The sequence below is a fragment of the Onthophagus taurus genome, chromosome 3, assembly GCF_036711975.1.
Source record: "Onthophagus taurus isolate NC chromosome 3, IU_Otau_3.0, whole genome shotgun sequence".
NCBI classification, from domain to species: Eukaryota; Metazoa; Arthropoda; class Insecta; order Coleoptera; family Scarabaeidae; genus Onthophagus; species Onthophagus taurus.
This window is the reverse complement of record NC_091968.1, coordinates 11,050,409-11,072,057: the sequence shown is the minus strand read 5'-3', so window position 1 is coordinate 11,072,057 and position 21,649 is coordinate 11,050,409. Positions and strand designations below refer to the sequence as shown.

Genomic DNA, 21,649 nt, shown 5'->3' with positions numbered 1-21,649 from the left:
GCGTTGTTTTTTTTGTGTTTAATCCCCAAGAAATTTAATGAAGTGTAAAGCAAATACACGAAATGTAATAATATCCGAAACCTTTGAAGTAGTGAAAGATGATATTCTAGAAGATAATTTACATATAATATTTATTAGGTTGATAAAACTATTTAAGTTAAGGTGTTCTTTTACTGCGGAAGGTTCTAAAAGGAGAAATGTATGAAAAAAAACGCGTTGGAATAATCGGGGGTGGTTTGGTAAGTTCTATTAAAATTACAGTTATTTGGGGTGTTTTATATTAAGTTTTTAGGTTGGCGCTATGTGCGCGTGTTACATGGCTAACAGGAATTATGAAGTGGTTTTATACGAAAAAAGAGATGGTATTAAACTTAAAATATTAAGTTTAATTAAAAAATTTATTAACAATTGATTTAGATTTAAGAAAATGTGAAACCGAAACTGGAAAATCGATTAATTTAGCGTTATCAAACCGAGGAAGAAACGCTCTAAAATCAATCGGATTAGAAGACATTATTTTAAAGAATTCTGTTGCGATGAAAGGAAGATTACTTCACGATTATAAAGGAGAAACCAAGTTTATTCCTTATGATGTTATTGGAAAACAAGTAATTTTAATGAAAATTAATTTTTTTAAACGTCATTAATTGACAAATAGGATTCTACTTTACCGACATTAATTAAAATGACGTTTAGCAGAAAATAATTTATGATTAATGTATCGTCTGTCACGACGAGTTGAGTCTATTGGTATATGGCAAATTACTGGAACTATTTTTATGAAAATTTGCATGCACGGTTTATCCGAGGAGCTCGTTTCAGTTAAAATATTTTCAGTTTTCTGCAACTTTCGGTTACACCGGAAATGGACTTTATAAACATGATACAGTGGTCAGAAATTTGCGTCAAATTTCCCTATCCCGAAAAGTACTCGAACTCGAAACTTTCTAGTTGTAATAATAATAATAATCTTTATCTACAACTATTGAATTATCTATTCGTTATTCATTTGATTTTTGACAGGTAATGACACGCATTACCCATGACTGACAAAGTGTTGAATAATGAAGCCATTATTCCACAGTTCTGACACGGCCTACTAAAACTAAAAAATAAAATATTAACAAAAATGACAGCGACAGCTTTCTTATATTGAGGTTATGTCTGAAATGTCTATCAAGTTTTTTTTTTCCTTTTTTTGATTTTTTTTTTTCAAAATTAAATAGTTGTAGATAAAGTATAGTATTCAACTTGCGTATAATGGATGTTACCCACTCAGATTACAACACTCGCTCGCTTTGCTCGCTCGTGTTGCAACTTCATCTTCGTGGGTAACAGCCGCCATTATACGCTTGTTGAATAATATACTATTATCTACAACTATTAAATTATCTATTCGTTATACAATTGATTTTTGACTGGTAATGACACGCATTACCCATGACTAACAAAGTGTTGAATAATGAAGCCATTATTCCACAGTTCTGACACGGCCTACTAATCAAAAAATAAAATAATCACAAAAATGACAGCGACAGCTTTCTTATATACAGTGTGTCCCCGGATTGTGTCCCCGTAAGGTATAATTGACGATAAATTTTGGTATTCAAATTCCATCTTTTGCAATTAAAGTCTGGATGACATAAAACGAAATATAACCAAGGTTTACGTCAAATGTCCTCAAAATACCAAAGTTAACGCAAGAAGTTTGTTAACTGTTGCAGGTGAAGTGGCCTTTCTGAGCAATGTACAACAAAAGTTGATTAAGATAAAATGTTTGTTATGTTAAATTATAGCGATATGCCGAATTTTATTAATGTAGGATATAAAAGCAAAATGCAGATTTTTAAATCATAAGATTAACAAAACATTTTCGATCTAAACTAAATTAACATAAAAGCTTATTCAATGATACCACCACCAACACTAAGACATAATTCAGCCCTTTTTCGACATTTATAACTTTTTCTAATATGGTCCAACGAAATTTCTCTAATAACAGATTCAATTTTTTTGTTTTAAACGGTCTAAATTGTTATTAAAATTTTCAGTGTACACTTTTTGTTTTACATAACCTTAAAAATAAAAATTCATAATAAATAAATCCGGACTTCTTGGCGACTATGGTTGCGGATGATATCTACCAATCCATTTTTTTCGAAATAACGTATTTAAATAATTTCTAATTAAAATGGTCGAATGTGGGCCTTTTGTGAGGTTTTTTAAAAAAGTTCTGTCTTTCAAAATTTTGTACCCAAGCCACAAACAATAATCTAAACGTTTTGCTTCATCACCTAATTCGATAGTGTGGTTAAATTTTGGTTTATAATACGACACCTTACCATAATCCATTGCGTTCGTTACTGCAACAATCGACCCCGCATCATGTTTATCTAAAAGCTTTTTTTCCTTTCTTTTATTTTCCACATTGCCTGTTTCTGAAATTTTCTTAACAACTCTCTTAATTGTTTTTGTAGTACTAAAAATCCAAATTTTTCCTCAAATTGCCTTAAAACTGCATTGTAACTAATGTTCCCTAATCCATAGCACTGCACTATAAATATTTTATGTTGTAATGTAAACATGATCAACTAATATTTAACAATAGGCTAAAGCTAAGTTATGAAATGATAATTGTTAGTTCACTCAGGTCATTTCTTTTTATTGTAAAACGGAATATTAGAAAAAAAATTTCAAGAAAAAACTCATTTTTTCTTTTATATGCTAAATTAATAAAATTCGGCATATCGCTATAATTTAACATAACAAACATTTTATCTTAATCAACTTTTGTTGTACATTACTCAGAAAGACTACTTTACCTGCAACGGTTAACAAACTTCTTGCGTTAACTTTGGTACTTAGAGGATATTTGACGTAAAACATGGTTATATTTCGTTTTATGACATCCAGACTTTAATTGCAAAAGATAGAATTTGAATTCAAAAATTTATCGTCAATTATACCTTACGGGGACACAATCCGGAGACACACTGTATTGAGGTTATGTCTGAAATGTCTATCAAGTTTATTTTTTTTTTCTTTTTTTGATTTTTTTTCAAAATTAAATAGTTGTAGATAAAGTATAGTATTCAACTTGCGTATAATGGATGTTACCCACTCCGATTACAACATTCGCTCGCTTTGCTCGCTCGTGTTGCAATTTCATCTTCGTGGGTAACAGCCGCCATTATACGCTTGTTGAATAATATACTATTATCTACAACTATTAAATTATCTATTCGTTATACAATTGATTTTTGACTGGTAATGACACGCATTACCCATGACTAACAAAGTGTTGAATAATGAAGCCATTATTCCACAGTTCTGACACGGCCTACTAATCAAAAAATAAAATATTATCAGAAATGACAGCTTTCTTATATTGAGGTTATGTCTGAAAAGTCTATCAAGTTTATTTTTTTTTCCTTTTTTTTGATTTTTTTTTCAAAATTAAATAGTTGTAGATAAAGTATAGTATTCAACTTGCGTATAATGGATGTTACACACTCAGATTACAACTAACTTCTTCTTCGTGGGTAACAGCCGTCATTATACGCTTGTTTAATATACTATTATTGTGTTGTAGACAAATCAAAAAATTACAACAACAAACGTCATTTTTAAGATATTACATTTTAAAATTTAAATATTCAGCAACATTATAGGGTTCTACATCGATTAGAAAATTGAACAAAACCTATTTAAACGTACTAATTTTGGTAATATGTTTTATCGAGTTAGGTAATTTATTATATAATTTTAGAGCCGCATAACCAGTTGAAGTTTCACTAGCAGCTAGGCGATGTCTTGGGTAGCAATAATCGCACCTATTTCGAGTTTCGTAATAGTGATTAAATGAGTTTTGTGAAAAAAGACTTTTGTTATTAAACAGAAAAACTAAGATCTCATAAATATACAGGATGAGTTAGAAAGAATGGGAAATCCGAATACCGGGGACACCAAAATATGACGATTTAACCTAACATCTCTTATACAAAAGTCTGTGGTTTTCAAAGCATAAGGTGTTCAAAGTTAAATTCTTATTGCGAAATTTCTTAATAATTTTGAAGCTTTTTGTACTATTAACACAAAATTTGGTAGTTATATGTTTTCGAGCATGAGACATACGAATTTGAAATTTGTTTTGTGATTACTCGCAGAGGGCGCTAGATATACACTGCACGTTTGAGATATCAAGTCATGACTATTTTGTCAGTTGAGGTATGGTCAATTAAAACCAGAAATCTGAAGGAGCTTTCAATTCTACACAAAAAAGGTAGTCTTGCTTACATTGTCTAAGTCTACTGGTTTCCAAGTTATCTGCTTTTAATTGTTTCAAAGTAATTTTAAGGTTAACATTTAAAATCAATAACACAGTTATTGCAATTAGTAACGATAATAATCGATAACAATAACAATTAATTAATAACAATAGAATATTGTGACCATATTCAAAAATCCAGTGGATTTAAATCTGGATTTGTCACTATTAGATAACTCATTATGTCATGGCATTTTGAAATTGGTAATAACTTTATTGTTGGTAAAAATGATTATTTTGTACCACGGAAATTAGATCAATGTTGACAATTAACAAGCAATTGTTGAAACATGAGTGAAAAAATAACCCAACTTTACTTATATTAAAATATAAAAATTTTAAAAGAAAAAATACATTTAAACATTTAAAAGTAAATAATTCGAAAACCGATAGACTTAGACAATTTAAATAAAAGTATCTTTTTTATGTAAAATTGAATACTCTTTGTGATTTGTAAGTCTTATTGGTCGTAGCTCGACAGCCAAAAAACTTATGATTTGATTTATCAAACGAGCAGTGTGTATCTACCGCCCTCTACGAGCAATAACAAAACAAGTTTCAAATTCGTATTTCCCATGATCGAAAACAAAAAACAACCAAATTTTATGTTAATAGTACAAAAAACTTCAAAATTATCAAGAAATTTTGAAATAAAAATTTAACTTTCAACACTCTGTGCCTCGAAAACCACTGACATTTGTATAAGAGATGTTAGGTTAAATCATCATATGTTGGTGTCTAGTATCTCCAGTATTCGGATTTCCCATTCTTTCTGACTCACCCTGTATATTGCAGATGCAGTAACAACTTATTTAACAACCGGACATGGTGCGTATTATCTCTTCTGCAACACAAATACGCGACGTAATTCGCTGTTGCCTTCCCAGATTATGATACCAAACCATATTTGCGAATAGCAACAACCGTAGCAGCATAAACGTATAACGCGATCATTCACCAACTTTTTCATTTGACGTAGAGCTTACCAAAAACTGCTTAACTTTTTACAGAGTGCAACAATACGCGATTTCCATTTAAGGGTGTCGTCGATAACCACTCCAAGAAAACGTACCCGTTCTTCAGTTGTATATAAACGATGATTGAAGGTTATAGTATTGGGATTAGAGCTATTTGTAGTTTTAAACAGAATAACGTTAGCCTTGTCATGGTTTATAATGAGGTCGTTGGTGGTTAGCCAATTTTCTACAGTATTTAATAGTTCTGAACCACCAGTAACCATAGATTCAAATGTGTCACCATATAATAGAAAGCTGGTATCGTCCAAGGACAGTAGAATCTAACAGGACTGTTACATTCATTGTATTTTTGTAGTTCACTGCGGGTTGGTTGCCCGCACTCTACGTCACACTTTTTGCCACGCCTGGTAACTCTCTGTGTTTTTAGAGGTTATATGATACACATTAGTGATGTAAAAAAAGTAACAATTCGTTATACGAGTACTCGTTACTCCGCGAGATCCGAAATAACTGTTACCGTATCACATCGGTACCAGTTACTTTGGATCTAACAGTTACTTTTTCCAAAGGCCAAGTATTGTTGGATAGGCGAAATCGACTTAAATGTCGAAATGCGCAACAAAATTTATTTTTACATTGCAATAATAAGCTGTAATATGTTTTATTGTTGTTTTAATATTTTTATTTTATTTTATTATTGCTTGTTTTATAGAAGAAGTTTTGTTTTCCATTGTTAATGTGTTACTACTTTCAAATATTTTTGTTATATAATAAGTGAAACGTAAGTTATTAATAATTAAATAATAATAATAAAGAAAAATTCTTCGTTATAATATGCAGTGAAAAAGTAAATCCCATAACCTACACTCTATTTTTTGATATTAGTGCACAGTGCATAATAGCGTAACAAACACAATATAATATACGTACAGTATTTGTTTTCAAAAATAAGTGTAATATAAAATAAATTCATATAAGTATGTAATCCAACTAAAACGAGTAATCGAACCTTGAGCGCAAACTAGTACTGGAACCTCAAGTGCAAACGATTACTTGTAACGAGTAACGAGTACAAAGTAACGAATACTTTTTCTGAAAGTAACGGATAGTTACAAATACTAAAAAGTAACTAAACTTTACATCACTAATACACATTAATACGTCTAAAAACGTAAAACTTCAAAAATAATATGAATACGTCTACGATATAACCTTTCAACAGCTGGGCGTGGAAAATGGTGTGACGTAGTTTGCGAGCAGCTTGTAACAACAATGGATGTAGCAGTCCTGTTAGATTCTACTGTCCTTGGACAGGGTATCGTCAGCGTAATTAATAGCGGAGAAGTTTGCATTTACATGTTCAGTAACACTGTGTATGTCATTTATGTATATTAGGAACAATATAAGACCCGGTATACTGCCCTGCGGCATACCTCTCGACATAGTGGTCCCTTGAAATGATTGGAACGCCATTTTCTGTAATTCGTACATTTTGTTTTCTATTACATAGGTACGAAGCAAACCAGTCAAGAGTGATTCCCCTTATCCCACACGAGTCCAATTTCGAGATCAGTATTTTGTGATTAATCATATCGAACGCCTTCGATAAGTCCAGGAGTACACCGCAAGCCATATCTTCTCTCTCCAAAACCTCATAAATGTCGCACGTGTACGTGAATAATACAGTTTCCACACTTCTCCGTTTCAAAAAACCATGTTGACGCTCGCTCAGTAATTTGTACTTTTCTAAATAATTATACAGTCTGTTGTAGACTACTTTTTCAAAGATCTTAGAGAAACCAGTTAGCAAACTGATTGGTCGGTAATTGGAAATATGGTTTGAATCGCCTTTCTTATATAATGGTATAAGCATTGCCTTTTTTAGGTTTTCAGGGAATATCCCGCACTGAAGAGATTGGTTTATTATGTGGCATAGCGGATCCATAAAAGTTTGTGGACATTTTTTTAGGAAGTTGATTGGTATTCCATCAATACCACATGCCTGTGAGTAACTCAGCGTTTTTACAATCAAAGCCAGTTCGTCTTTGCAAACTGGGAAAAAATAAAACGTATGTGGACAACTACTATAACTTGTATCTAAACCTTTTCCAACTATATCAGGCAAACCACCGGCACTGTCAGAGAACATGTTATTAAAATCATCAGCCAGAGATTGAAGGTCATCCGTGAAGAGGAGATTGGATGACTTTTGCTTCCCTGTGTGTTCATTAATTATTTTCCACATACTTTTGTTCTTATTAGTTGACCGTTCAAGTATATGATTCCGTTTGCGTTTAAGCTGTTTAATTTCGGTGTCATAAAGATTTTTGTAAAAATTATAGGTTGATTTAAAGTCACAGTCGAATGTAGCAACCGTCTGTTCAGCCGAAACCAAGTTCCGTAATTTTAGAAGATGAGTCGGTAAGGTTTGCGTGCTGTCTTTATGTATCTGTACTCGTTTTACTGGAAAGAATCTATTAAAGTAATTCACATAGTTAAGATCGTCTGCATATCCCACCACTTGTACAGATTTGTTCATGAAGGTAGCGTCCAGACCGACTCCAGTTCTTCTCGTAATATATTCGAGTAATATGTTGAAGAGTATGGGCGCTAATCCGTCTCCTTCTTTCAGTTCGGAGGACACTTTAATTCGCTTGACAGTTGCCTCTCTACTTTCAGTCGGCATGCACTATCTGATATTGTCATCACTAATTTTGATGGTAATGTTTCTGTCAACGCTGTCTTAAGCTCCTTCCTGTACACATTCATGTCACAAATTATTGTCAAAGGTATATCATGCACAAGACACTTAAAGAATTATATAGAGCCCACAGTTATAAGAATCTCTTCGTGTGCTATGCTTGGAGTTTACGGTTTTAAATGTGTTCACATCGAAGGTAGAATTATTGAAACGATTATAAAAGTTTAAAAACGTTAAAAATGATGTCAAATATTTGTTACCTTCCTCATTTGACGTTCCCATTGGATCAAGAAAACACACTGTTTTTTGTTTTAGATTGGTGGTGAAAACAACTTAACCATAAGTCTTCGGCCCGTTATTATAAATACTAAAAAAGACGAACAATCTACAGAATTTATTTAGAAAGTAAGTATTTTATGATACTCGTTGGATTTCTGAATAATATTATAAACGATACATAATAAGGAACTCTCGGCCACTATATCTCACAACGATTTCACTCCGTCGATTTTGAACAAAAGATTTTGTGCAAAAAAGGATGTTTGTATTATTATTTATTATTGACTGTTGACATTTTTTTTTTATTACCAACAACACCTATTAAACCTAAATCGTAAATTCGTATCAACTTTTGGACCAAACGAGCTAACCTGAAGTCACTTTTGCTGAACATTTTCTCAACCCTTCCACCCATTCAGAAAGAATGGGAAATCTCGAAAGACATCAAAATATGCCGATTTAGCATGTGCTCTACACCAGTATCGCTGGGTTAGGAGATACGGCGGTTAAAAAAATATTACCTTTTTGATAAGTATTTTTTAATAGCCTTGAAAGTTTTACTACTTACAATTAGTGTACAGAAATGTAACACATAATTAACTATTTTGATTGGGGGTGAACAAACTAGCCCTTACGAAGTAAGCGCAAGTAAATCTGGTCACTCTATTCGATTGCTGGGATGTTATAGTATATTTATCAATCATCGGATCTTTAGGAACTGCCGTCGTTAACACAGGGCGATTAATATGGGGGTAAATAAAACAGCCCTTACAAAGTCATAGCAAGTAAATCTGGCCACGCTATTCGATAGATGGGATGTTTTAGTATATTTAGCAACTATCAAATTATTGGGGACTGCCGTCGTTAACACAGGGCGAATTTTTTTGTATGGGATGTATAAAACAACCCTTACGAAGTCAGAGCAAGTTAATTTGACCACGCTATTGAACAGCTAATACTATTTAATATATTTAGCAGTTATTAGATATTTGACGGCTGCCGCGGTTAACAAGACGAGTTTTTTATATGACGGTAAAACAGCCTTTACGAAATCGTAGGTAAATTTATTTCCACTAATTTTATTGTACCTATATGTATTTATTGCTATTTGTCAATTGATTGATTTTTTGAAATTAGTATTAACGTCGAATTTTCTATAGCTTTGTTGCTTACAAATTAAGGCGTGTGAAACCGACTTCACCGTACAGGGTGCCCCATCGGTTGTGGTATCTGCTTTTTTGACGTCTAAACTTCAAGATAGAAACTCCAAATTCGATATGTATTAAGCTACTCTACTTGGCCAGGTAGTGATCATGTCAAATAAATTTCTTATTGAACGGTTTGCGAATAATTTGCAAAAATGTTAAAAATGACAAAATTTATGGTTTTATTTTTTAACGATTCTTATATCATATGATGTGGGAGTCATAGTAACGTAAATTCACAGCAAAAAAATGCGATTTATTCATTACTTAGAACAAAAATGAAGAAAAATGAAATGACAGTTAAATTTATGGCACCGTCGACCGAGACTACTACCCTTACTAGGAGCTGCTTGGTTATTGCCGGTTGGGGAATAAACCAATGGACCAGGTGTGTAGTGATCGGTATCTAAATGAATTTTGGACATTATCTCCTTGGTGCCGATTAAAATTTTAATATAATCTTTTTGTTGCAGCATTTGGCACATTTCTGGAGTAATGGGCTGGAGCCCCATTCTACTGCATCCACAAATCATTACAAACAATGTTTATTAACGGAATGTCTTCTAAGTAATCGTCTAATTCATTTTCGATAAAGTTAGTGTACATTTCTCCTGACAAATTTCCTTAAAAAAATGAGACTCTTTTAAATAGTTATTTATAATGCCTCCCAGCACGTTCCGTGCCCAACGATTTTGATTTTATTCTTGTCGCGTCCAATGTGGATTAGTTGGCGCCCAATAGTGCAAGTTATGCTTATTGACATTGCCGCATGATTTAAAACTTGCAAAACATTTTGAAAGAAGTTCTTATTTATATGCATTTGGTCACTCTTGGTGCAGGTCGATATGATATGGGTGATATCTATGAATAGAGGTCAACACTCTTAGAACCGACGTCTTTGTAACTCCATATTGACTACTTATCTCTCGAAAACTTACCTGTGGATCGTTTTCCACAAGGTTTAGTACGAGGGCCTGATTCATTTCGTATGTATCACGCTATTCTACTACAGTCCTTTTCTTAGGTTTAAGGGAACCAGTTTCCCTAAGACCATCCAGAAGCCTTTCAAATGTTCTTGGCTTAGCTGTGACTCTATCCGCAAATCTATTTAAATAAATCTGTGATACTAAGCAAGCGTTGAGCCTTGCCTCGCCGCACAGTGGTCTAAAGTCGAAAAAACCCGAACAAAAATATTTTAACGCAGTTTGGGTTGAGATAATTTTTTGAAACTTGGTATATGGCTATAGGACTATATGCTAAAGACTTTGTGAACTTTTGGATCAAATATGGCAACCGGAAGTACTCATTTACTTGAGGTCACATTCTACTTTTTTCATATAATTTAGGTCCTTAGAATTGGATAAATACAAAATTTTATACAACGCTATTAAATCATGAAGGATAGCTAAATACAAAATTGTTTAAACTAAATAGGTTATATAGTTTACTTCGATGTAAGGTTTCTATAAATAAATCTTTAACTACAGAGTGTCTCACGTAACTGGTTCGTTAGAACTTTTTCAGGTTCCACTATTCGTACAATTTTGAAATTTTGGTAGCATGGGTTGTTCATTCGGAACTTTCAATCTAAAATACTTTCAAGATGGCTGCCACTTCCGGTCTACCTGAAGTAGACCATAACTTCGTAATTTTATATAGAATGCTATAGTTTTTATTACACCATTTAATTGTACGTAAAAAAATAGGTTGACTTTGATAAAAGTTATTGGTACCTAGCGTTTTTCGTTTTCGAGTTATTTTGGTTCTAAACTTTTTTTGGTAAATTTCACCATGCTCTTTAAAACTCCATATCTCAGCCAACGTTCATTCAAAAAAGGTCTAAATTGGTACGATTATTCTTCAGATGCTGTCAAATAGATTGTCATTTGTTGTATCGGAGTATCTTATACAGGGTGGTCAAAAATTGAATTATTGTTTCTCCATTTTCAATAACGAGAAAGTAGAAAATTTTAAATGGAACGCACCATGCTTTTTTAGCCTATCAGAAAGGGAATTTAATTCTCTATAAATTATCTACGTTGCTTAACAATATGTGTTTCTTCTTGTTCTGTTTCAGACCATTCTTCGTCATCTTCATCTTCGTTGCATCCTGCCTCATATAGCTCTTGTTCTGATTCTTGTTCTTCGTCATATTCATCTTCTTCTTTGCGATCTTTTTCTTCTTCCTGGTCTTCTACATTGTCTATTATAAATAATCTTTTAGTACTCATCTTTTTATGTTTTCTAGAAATGTGCTGTTGAAAATTACTTATAAATGGATGTGAGCTGAGTAACAGTCTTTTAAATAGATCTTCATTCGTATCCAGTCTACTACATTTCCTTGTGTGGCTCTCTCTAAATTTTCGGATTTTTTTGTTATTAGCTTCTTGCGCTTCTTCCGACAACTCTCCAATAGATAGTAGAGTTTCTTTAATGACTGCAGATCCATGTATCAAAATTTTATGAACGCTGGTTGGCATATAGTACTAACCATAAAATGGACGTACTTTTCGGCAGTTTTGAAACAATATTTATCAAATTCATTGCAATTAATATTGTACCCACTGTTTATTGCAGCCAAAACAAAGCCAAATCGCTGTATTAGTTCCTCGTCAATTCCTTAAATGAAGTATAAAGTGATTAGTACATGCGTGCTTACCATAAAATTGTCATACCAATAATCTCTGATGATAATTTAGTGAAAGTACGTATGAACCAGACACCTTCCAAGTTCTAATTTCTAATCTGTATGAAATATGAAGCAAACACACAAAAAACCGAATGTATGCAAGGAGAACAGACAAACCAAACTTAAAACCTTCTAGCTCTACCGTTCATCTGTGAAATTTTTGCTCTGCATAAATAACATTCCATTCCAGATGATTCCATCAAATTCCCATCAAAGAATTACAGACCTACAACATGTATTAATAATTCAAATAAAGTTTTAAGAAAACGAAGACTTTATACCTTGCCATCCACCATCGTGAAATAAAGAGAAAAGTTAACACTTACACATTTTGAGGTATATGGCTGAAGGGAACTTATTTGGTTTGAAATATATATTTTCTTCGGTGCTTATAAGAGCGGCATTTTCATGCACCCATTGTAATCTAATCGGTCTACAAAACCGTATAGATGATGGCGTGGGATTCTTCCACAATACAATATTATTATCATTGTCTTCCAATCGTAATGAGATTAGGAAGACATAAATAGCGAATCATCTTTTCCCTCTGCATTTGTGATGAACTTTTGTTTATAAGTAGAATGACATCCGCTACCATCAAACCCCCACTTACAATGTAATATAGAATTTACATTTACATTTGGATAATTATCCAAACATTTAAAAATTTTTTTTTAAATAACATTTAATAAAACTGGTTCCAAGTGTTTCTGAAGAAGGTTGCACCATGGCATCCGAAAACCAAACCTTTTCTTAAAAGACGCACGGCAAAACCCGAAAGTTTCTGGTGTTAGTTCTAGTTTTAGTTCTAATATTAGTTCAATTAACCCCGGCCGTGAATGCCTTCATACTTATAAAAAAAGTAGATATTTCAAGTGTTTCAGTTTTTTGCCGCACTGTATCTAACAACTACTTCCGGTTGTTAGATATGCCTGAAACTTTAAGTCTGATATTCTATTATTGTTATGCGAGTTTACACCAAATATACGAGATTTATCTTTTAAGAAAAAGAATATAAGCATTTTATATGAAAACGGTCCAATAACACACTCAGTCAGTGATCATCTTTGATCGCTAATATCTTGGTAAGGAGCAAGTTAAAGCAAGATGTGGTTATCATGTTATATAGAGCACATCTCAAAGAATAAGAATATTCTAGCGACAAAAGTTCTTCTTGCGTCTTCTGCAAGATATATATGTTAAAACATTTGGATGTAACTTCAAGTAGGTGTTAATTAGCTTTAAAAGAAGTGCTTATTACGTATTACTGCAAAAATATTTTAAAAATTAGAAATGTGCCAAATGAAGACCTTTCTATACTGTTCAAGATAGCAACAACGCATTGTCTTGAAAAAGTGGAACACAATATATTTTCTTCATCTAAAGTTGTAGCATTTTATGATATTTAATACACAAGAATTGTAGTACTGTTTTATTGCGTACAATTGGCACTAGAAAGTACATAAGACTTTATTCCTTTCAGCTCTCAGTCTATTAAGACCTAAAGTACATGTAACATGTAAAAAAAAACGAAAAAAAAAATTTCGAAAATTTGATTTTCGTTCACATTTTACCGCTTGTGGACCACTGTGCGCCGTAAATTAAAATCATGTCCGTTTTTCATTATTCGAAAACGTTAATGGCATTTTGAACACTGAGTGGTTTGCACAACTTCAATATCAACTCTAGGAAAATCACACGTTAACTGAACCAAAGAAATAAAAGTACGTCAAAATTACACCTTTTCAGGTAAGAAAAGAAAATAATAATTCCCCGAAACGTCATTTTTGTCGTAATTATTTTCTTCACGCATTTGTTACAATTTACAAAACAATCTCTTGGCATAAAAATTAAATAATGTTATTCCAAACAAACAACCTCTTTAATGTTTCTAGGAATTTCCGAAAATTTTTTGTCAAACATAAACACATTTAATTTTTTTAATAATATTCTATTAAATTGATTTAGATACCTTAATATTAAGTTAAAAACTATATTCGTTATAAAATAAGTTCAAAATTAACCCTCAACCGGCTCAAAATTAAGCTGGACGGTCGCTTTATTACCCAATAGGCAATAAACGAGTGGCTCCTCGTAAGGGTAGTAGTCTTGGCCCAGGGTATCATAAATTTAAGTGTCATTTCATTTTTCTTAATTTTTGTCGTAAATAATGAATAAATCGCAATTTTTTTGGTGTGAATTTACTTAACTATGACTCCCACATCATATGACATAAGAATCGTTAAAAAATAAAACCATAAATTTCATCGTTTTTAACATTTTTGCAAATTATTCGCAAAGCGTGCAATAAAAAATTTATTTGACATAATCACCACCTGGCCAAGTGGGGTGACTTAATACATATCGAATTTGGAATTTCTATCTTGAAATTTAGATGTCAAAAAAGCGGATACCACAACTGATGGGACACCCGGTATACCGGGTGACCTCGGTGAAATGGCGTGCTATATTTGGTATGCTGTTTTCACACCGGTCAAATTTCTGACCAACCTGTAAAATTGTTGAAAAAACTTCTCAATGATTATGTAAGCTGTGAATCTTATTGCTACAAACCCTGAGACAATTTGGCCAAACTCGAATGTAGTTCCGAAAAATTATTATCGTGAAGGGCTGCATCTGCCAAAATTTTCAAAAAAACCGAAATAACTCAAAAATGGTGCAGTCTAAATAAACATATAATGACTTATATCGAATTATATTAAAATTTAACGGGGATCTCGAAAATTTAATAACAATTGGGACATTGCATTTAAAATAACGAAGTAGGGTAAAATATTGTAGCTGAAACGAGCTCCTCGGATAAACCTGTACGTAAATTTTCAGAAAAATAGTGCCAGTAGTTTGCCACATACATATAGACTCAGCTCGTCGTGACAGACCCTGTATTATTATTTTTTTTTAGTGTTTATATTCGATAAGTAGAAATAATTTGAACCAAATATTACTAAATGGTAAAAAAATGATTTATTTAATTCTTCATTAATAAATAAATTTTTCTTTTAGCTATTTCAAGCAAAAAAAACGTCGAATTAAATTTTAACTCCGAATTAATATCAACAAATCAAAACGGATCGGTTTCAATAAAAACGCAAAATGGAATTATAACAAAAAGCTTCGATTTAATAATTGGTGCGGACGGAGCTCACAGCGCATTAAGAAACCAACAAAACAATTTATTTTCATTTTCTCAAACCTACATAGAACACGGATACGTCGAATTGAAAATAGAATCAAGAAAAAGTGAAGAAATGATCCCGAATTGTTTACATATTTGGCCGAGAAATGATTTTATGATGATTGCTTTACCCAATTTTGATTCGTCTTGGACCGTAACTTTATTTATGCCGTTTCAAATGTTTGATAACCTTAAAAATGGGGATGATTGGATGGAGTTTTTTAAACTTCAATTTAAAGATACGATTAATTTATTGGGGGAATCCCAAATTGGAAATTTATCCAATTTAAAACCACGATCGTTAATATCGATTAATTGTAAATCGTATTTCTCTGGAAAACATTATTTATTAATCGGAGATGCAGCACATGCGATGGTTCCGTTTTACGGCCAAGGAATGAATGCGGGTTTCGAAGATTGTTATTTATTCGATCGCGTTTTAACGAAAAATAACGACGATTTTATAAAAAGTATCAAAGAATTTAGCGGAGAAAGGATAAAAGATGGACACGCAATTTGCGAATTAGCCATGTATAATTATAAAGAAATGCGACATTTAGTCACAAAAGATAGTTATCGATTAAGAAAGAATTTCGACGAATTTTTATATCGGTATTTTCCAAATTTTTGGATCCCCCTTTATATTTCCGTCACGTTTACAAACATGCCGTATTGTAATTGCGTTATTAATCGAAAATGGCAAGATAAAATAATTAAGATTGCTTTATTTCTTATAATTGTAATAATTGGGATATTATTGAAATTTTTGTTTTAATGAAACGATGAAGTCTAAAAATAAACATTTTCATTGATCATAACAATTAATTAACAATCTTTAGCACATATTGAAATTTTTTTATTGTATCGAATGTTTATAGTTCTAGGTCTAGTGTTACCTCTAGTTTCAGTTGATATTCATCGTCCCATTGTTGGGTATTTTTATTGAACTAAAAGTAGAACTAACACTGGCACTAGAACTAACACTAAACCTAGAACTAGAAACATTCGGGTTTAGCCATTCGGGTTAAACCAGAATGATTCTAGTTTTAGATTTAGCGTTAGTTTTACTTTCAGTTCAATAAAAATATATAACAACTTAGCGCTGAACAACAATTGAAACTAGAACTAACACTAGAACTAGAAAGTTTCGGGTTTAGCCGTGCGTCTTTAGACGCATGGCTAAACCTGAGTATTTCTACTTCTAGGTCTAGTGTTAGTTCTAGTTTCATTTCAATAGCAATATACAACAACCTGGCGCTGAATAACAGCTCAAACCAGAATTAACACTGTCACTAGAACTAATACTAGACCTAGAACTAGAAACATTCGGGTTTAGCCATACGTCTCTTAAGACGGCTAAACCCGAATGTTTCTACTTCTAGGTCAAGTGTTAATTCTAGTTTTAGCGTTAACCTTAATTTTAGTTGTTATTCAGTGTCATCAAAAAGGAATTAGGTAGAATTAGGATACGTTCGAAAACGTCAATATTTAAAAAATCTCATTCACTTTATTTATCGAAGTTAACAAACAGATTTATATCAAAAACTGCAGATAAAAGATGCTATTTTCAAAATCATATAAAAATTGCTGAGTTAATAATAAAAATTTGTAGAGAAAAAGTCTTTTACAGAAATTGAGTTGAATTAGGATACGTTCGAAAACGTCAAAATAAAAAAAAAATCTTATCATCTTTGTTTATTGCATAAAAGACAATATTTCAAGGTATGATATAAAAATTGCTGTGTTAATGATAAAAATTTATAAAAAAGTTCTTTAAAAGGAATTACGTTGAATTAGGTTATGTTCGAAACGTCAAAATTGTGATTTAGTGTACAGCCAAGGTCTATAGAACATGTTCTATAAACCCAAGGTTTATATATAAGAGGTTGTCTAGATTCGTACGCAACCATACTGCGCATTACGTCACATGTGGAAAATAATACCGCCAAGCAATTCAAATTAAACAAATGCACGGAGCATCACATGGCCATGAGGTTGCGTGCGCAATTCGTGATCGCTTACGTCACGAAACACTTCTGCTCTTGCCCCTCGCCCACAAACTAAATCAAAGTATTGCATAGGTACTTAGACAACCTTTAATATATAAACCTTGGGTTGTCCCCACCACGCCTAAAATGAAGCCAGAAAGGTCGCCATGTTAGATGTACCAACTTAGCGGGAAATTCGAAATTCTTATATATACTAATGGAAAAATTTACATTATTATAAACTGGAAAGACAGAAAATAATAACCAAAACAAAACACATTAACTTATTATTAATAAATAATTATTAATTATATAATATTTTAAAAGAACTTAATAATTTTTAACAATAACCCTTATAATTAACATAAAGTAAGAAGAAAATATTTAAAAGAATTCTGATTGATCACGTTAACCTTTTGCTTATAAATAATTGTTAGTTTATTTTAAAAGAACTGAACATTCCTTAATAATAAACTTTACTTGAACTTCATTGTTAATTTCAAGTAAAGTAACCAGAAACATTTTATGGACTGTTGTAAATAATCTTCCAACCTACCAAATTATAAAAAACATATATGAAACAAAAAAAATTCAAAAACCTTCAACAAAAATAAAATTTTAATAAAAATAACAATATGTCTTTGATTATATATAACAACAGTGGCCAAACTGCGGCTCGCGAGCCACATGCGGCTCTTTGAATGATTATTTGTGGCTCTCGATGAATGTACTCGGGGTCCTTTTTTTTTTAGTATATAAAATATAAACTTCTCTAAAAAAATTGTTTTTAATACCTTTTTTGCATACCTTTTTAATATATACGTATTTAATTGCGGCTCGCGAAAAATTTCGAATTTTGAAAAATGGCTCGGACTATCAAGGAGCTTGGCCACCCCTGATATATAATATGGATTGAGCCAACGAGAGAGATAGCTTGCGCAAGGTGATCGAACCGAGATAGACATAGAAGCGTACTGACATATAATGGGCGTGCGTTAATTTTGGCGGTAAATTTAAAACAAAATTAATGACTATAGTCCGTTAGACTTTGCGACGCAGTTCCCATATAGGCGGTAAATTGTTGATTTGGTTTAAATTAGGAAATAATTGAAGAAAAATATAAGTACCATAATTTCGGCTTGGATTTTAAATTAGAAATAAAATTCATGAAAATGCTTTACTAAATCTTGGGTATGGTAAGAAAAAAAGTTATAAACATTTATTGGTGGTTGAAAAGAATTAATTTTGTAAATTTGCTCCTTATTAAATTATTTTTTAACGAAATTTGCTTAGTATAATGATGAATTCTAATTGTAACATATTTGTTTATTACTTTCTTAATTACTAAAAACCGGTGTTGACTTCCAATGTCTTGCTCCATGGAATGTAAAGTCATTTCAGGCCCAGTAAAAACATTCATAGCAACTGTTCGGAAGATTAAATTTTCGAGTAATTGTACTGCTGATGGCATGTCAAATTTACACCCTCGCAGAAGGGATTCTGCAGTTTTACAAATTTTGTAGACATCGTTGGATGGTTTTGTAATATTACCTCTGTTTTTAATATAACATAGCGAATGTGTTAAATGATTGCTTGTAGTAATTAAAAAAGATTTACATAAATCGCAGTCTATAGATGTTATGACTTGTCTAGATACATAACCACCGATGTACTCTACAACATTATCTATGTATGGTGATAAGTTTTGTAAATTGATAATATTTATTACTTCGTTTCCTTATCCTGCGCATCACTCAAGCCATGTCGACTTGAACTGCTTCCTACATGCAGAATGGTTACATTTTCAAAATCTACACAGTTACCAAATTCACTTCCAGAAAGTTGATGATGTACTAAAAGTCGACGATAGGAGTTTCTAAACTGATAAGTTGAGGGATTATTATTGTAACCACCTCGGCTCCGAACTGCACTGAAAAAAACTTCTAAGTGATCTTGACTGAGCTTATAAGAAAACAGATATGTCATATTAGTTTCCATAATCAAAACCTTGTACAAGTTTAACAAGTTTTTTAAGCAGATATACATTCCTAAAAATCCCGTTTTTTTTTCCTGTTTTTAAAACAAACTGTCCACTAGGTACTTTTAAATTTGTTATATATTCACAACACTTATTAATAACAGTCTCTATGTCATGTATATTACTTTCACATAGCATTTTTCTTAGGACAACATTGGTGTAATAGCTTCGACTGTTCAATATATCAAAGCAATCATTAAATATCTTGCAAAACTCTCCTGTAAAATTAGCTTCTTCAAAATTATTAAATGTTAAGGAGCAATAATAAAGTGATTCTGAAACACTTGCACGTAAAGTTTGTGCAGCTAAACGAACATTCATTTTATTTTGTTCCCAATTTATACAGTGCTAGCGTAAAGTAACCCCCCCCCCTGTTTAACTTCCGAACAAATTGAGATATCACTATGAACAAAAAAACGTCAGTTTCTATATTTTATCAGCACAAATATTTTCTTATGGAAAATTTTGCCATCACTTTTAGTTTTTCCGGAAAATAGATCAACTTTGTTTTTTTAAATGGAACACCCAGTATATTATGGTATCTTCCGAAAGATGAAAACAATACGAATCCAACGGTACCTCACAATCAAATATCGGTTTATTAGTTTTTCGCATAAAAGTTAAACAAAATGCGGAATTTTGCCGGAAAAACCAACGTATCTTCGTCGACTACCTGTCGAAATGCAATCGGCCAGATAAATGGTGGACGGTAGGTTAACGGTCGGTATACGCTCGAGCTAAGACGGATTTAAAATTGCAAGTACAATTACTTATTTTTTTTAGAAATGAAATAAAAGTTGTTTGGAAGTATATTAAATTTATGAATTAATCATATTTTATCAAAAAATATTTATAAAGAAAAAAAGTCAATATAAGAAATGATATTTTCTTATTAAAGATTTTGCTAGTATAGGTAACGGTTGAAAAATTTGCTTAGTGTTGTTATTGAATAATAAAAGAATTTTTTATTTATTAAGAATCAAATATTAAGTAAATTGTTCGATATGATTACCTTGAACTTCTAGGCAGTGGTACCATCTTTGTAGTGTTTCCTCTCTCACACGGCTTAACATGTGATCAATATTTTGGCAGACGTCAATAATTTTTTGTTTTAAATCCTCAATTTCATATACTACCCACTACCCAACGGAATTTCATATACCTTGGATTTTAAATAACCCCATAAAAAGAAATCTAAAGGTGTCAGATCTGGTGATCTTGTTGTCCATTAAAATTTTTATCAAGATAATTTCGTACCATTGGCGCATAATGTGGAGGTGCTCCGTTTTGATGAAACACTAGTTCCATTTCAAAATCGTCAGAATTCTGTTGTACAATTTGCAAAAGTCTTGAAAAAAAAAACATTTACTTTCTAATGAAATTGAGTGATAACGTCACGATATTCATGTGGATTAACATCACGCCGATGCAATTTTCCACCCAAAAAGAAAGTACATTCATCACTGAAACAAATATGTTTCAAGTATAATCGATTTCGTTCAACCATATTTGTCATTAGCTCACAAAATTCTGTTCTTCTATATCAGGGTCATCTTCTGTTAATTCATGAAGCATTTTTATTTAAAATGGATGATATTTATTCTTCTTTAAGTATTTCCACGTCTTCAAACAACGACGCGGAAATATTTAACACATCACACGTTGATGCGATAGCAGCAGACGACATCATGGGCGCATTAAATACTTCTGTTAATATCTGACGACCAGTTCTTTTGCGGTTTTCGACGCTTCCAGTTTCCAAAAACTTATTCACAAGTTCTCTTAAATATTTTCGACTAATTGGATGTTCAGGAAATCGTTCCTTAAATTGTCGCTCTGTTTCATGTAGATTTCTGTCAGCACGAGCGAATATTAAAATTGCTTCGATATTGTGCTCTAAACTCCTTCTAGCCATTTTGATCTCGCCTTTCTTTGGTTATACTTGGTCGGGTAGAATTCAAAGATAGAAATGGAGGAAAATATTTGCATGCTGCCTTAAATACAAAATTTCAAAGTACGTACAAATTTTAAAATTGTTGTTATGACAATTTTTTCTTAGAAGTTTTAAAAAGAACTTTCTTTTTATCCTTTTCTTGTATTGATTGTTTCATAAAAACATTCTAAAAGAATTGCTGATTTTAACCCTGCTTAATCCGAGCGTAGACCGACCTTTAACTTACCGTCCACCATTTATCTGGCCCATTGTATCTCGACAGGTAGTCAACGAAGATACGTTGGTTTTTCCGACG

General features: G+C 32.1%; 1 protein-coding gene across 1 annotated transcript; it reads left to right on the top strand.

Annotated features, from left to right (window-relative positions):
• The first annotated feature begins 174 nt into the window (after positions 1–174).
• On the top strand, positions 175–16,767 carry LOC111417298 (Kynurenine 3-monooxygenase cn). The gene is made up of 5 exons (XM_023049527.2): positions 175–239; positions 293–362; positions 418–608; positions 15,102–15,150; positions 15,203–16,767. The coding sequence occupies exons 1-5, from the start codon at positions 198–200 to the stop codon at positions 16,147–16,149; spliced, it is 1,299 nt and encodes a 432-aa protein (XP_022905295.2). The 5' UTR covers positions 175–197; the 3' UTR covers positions 16,150–16,767.
• Positions 16,768–21,649: the final 4,882 nt, after the last annotated feature.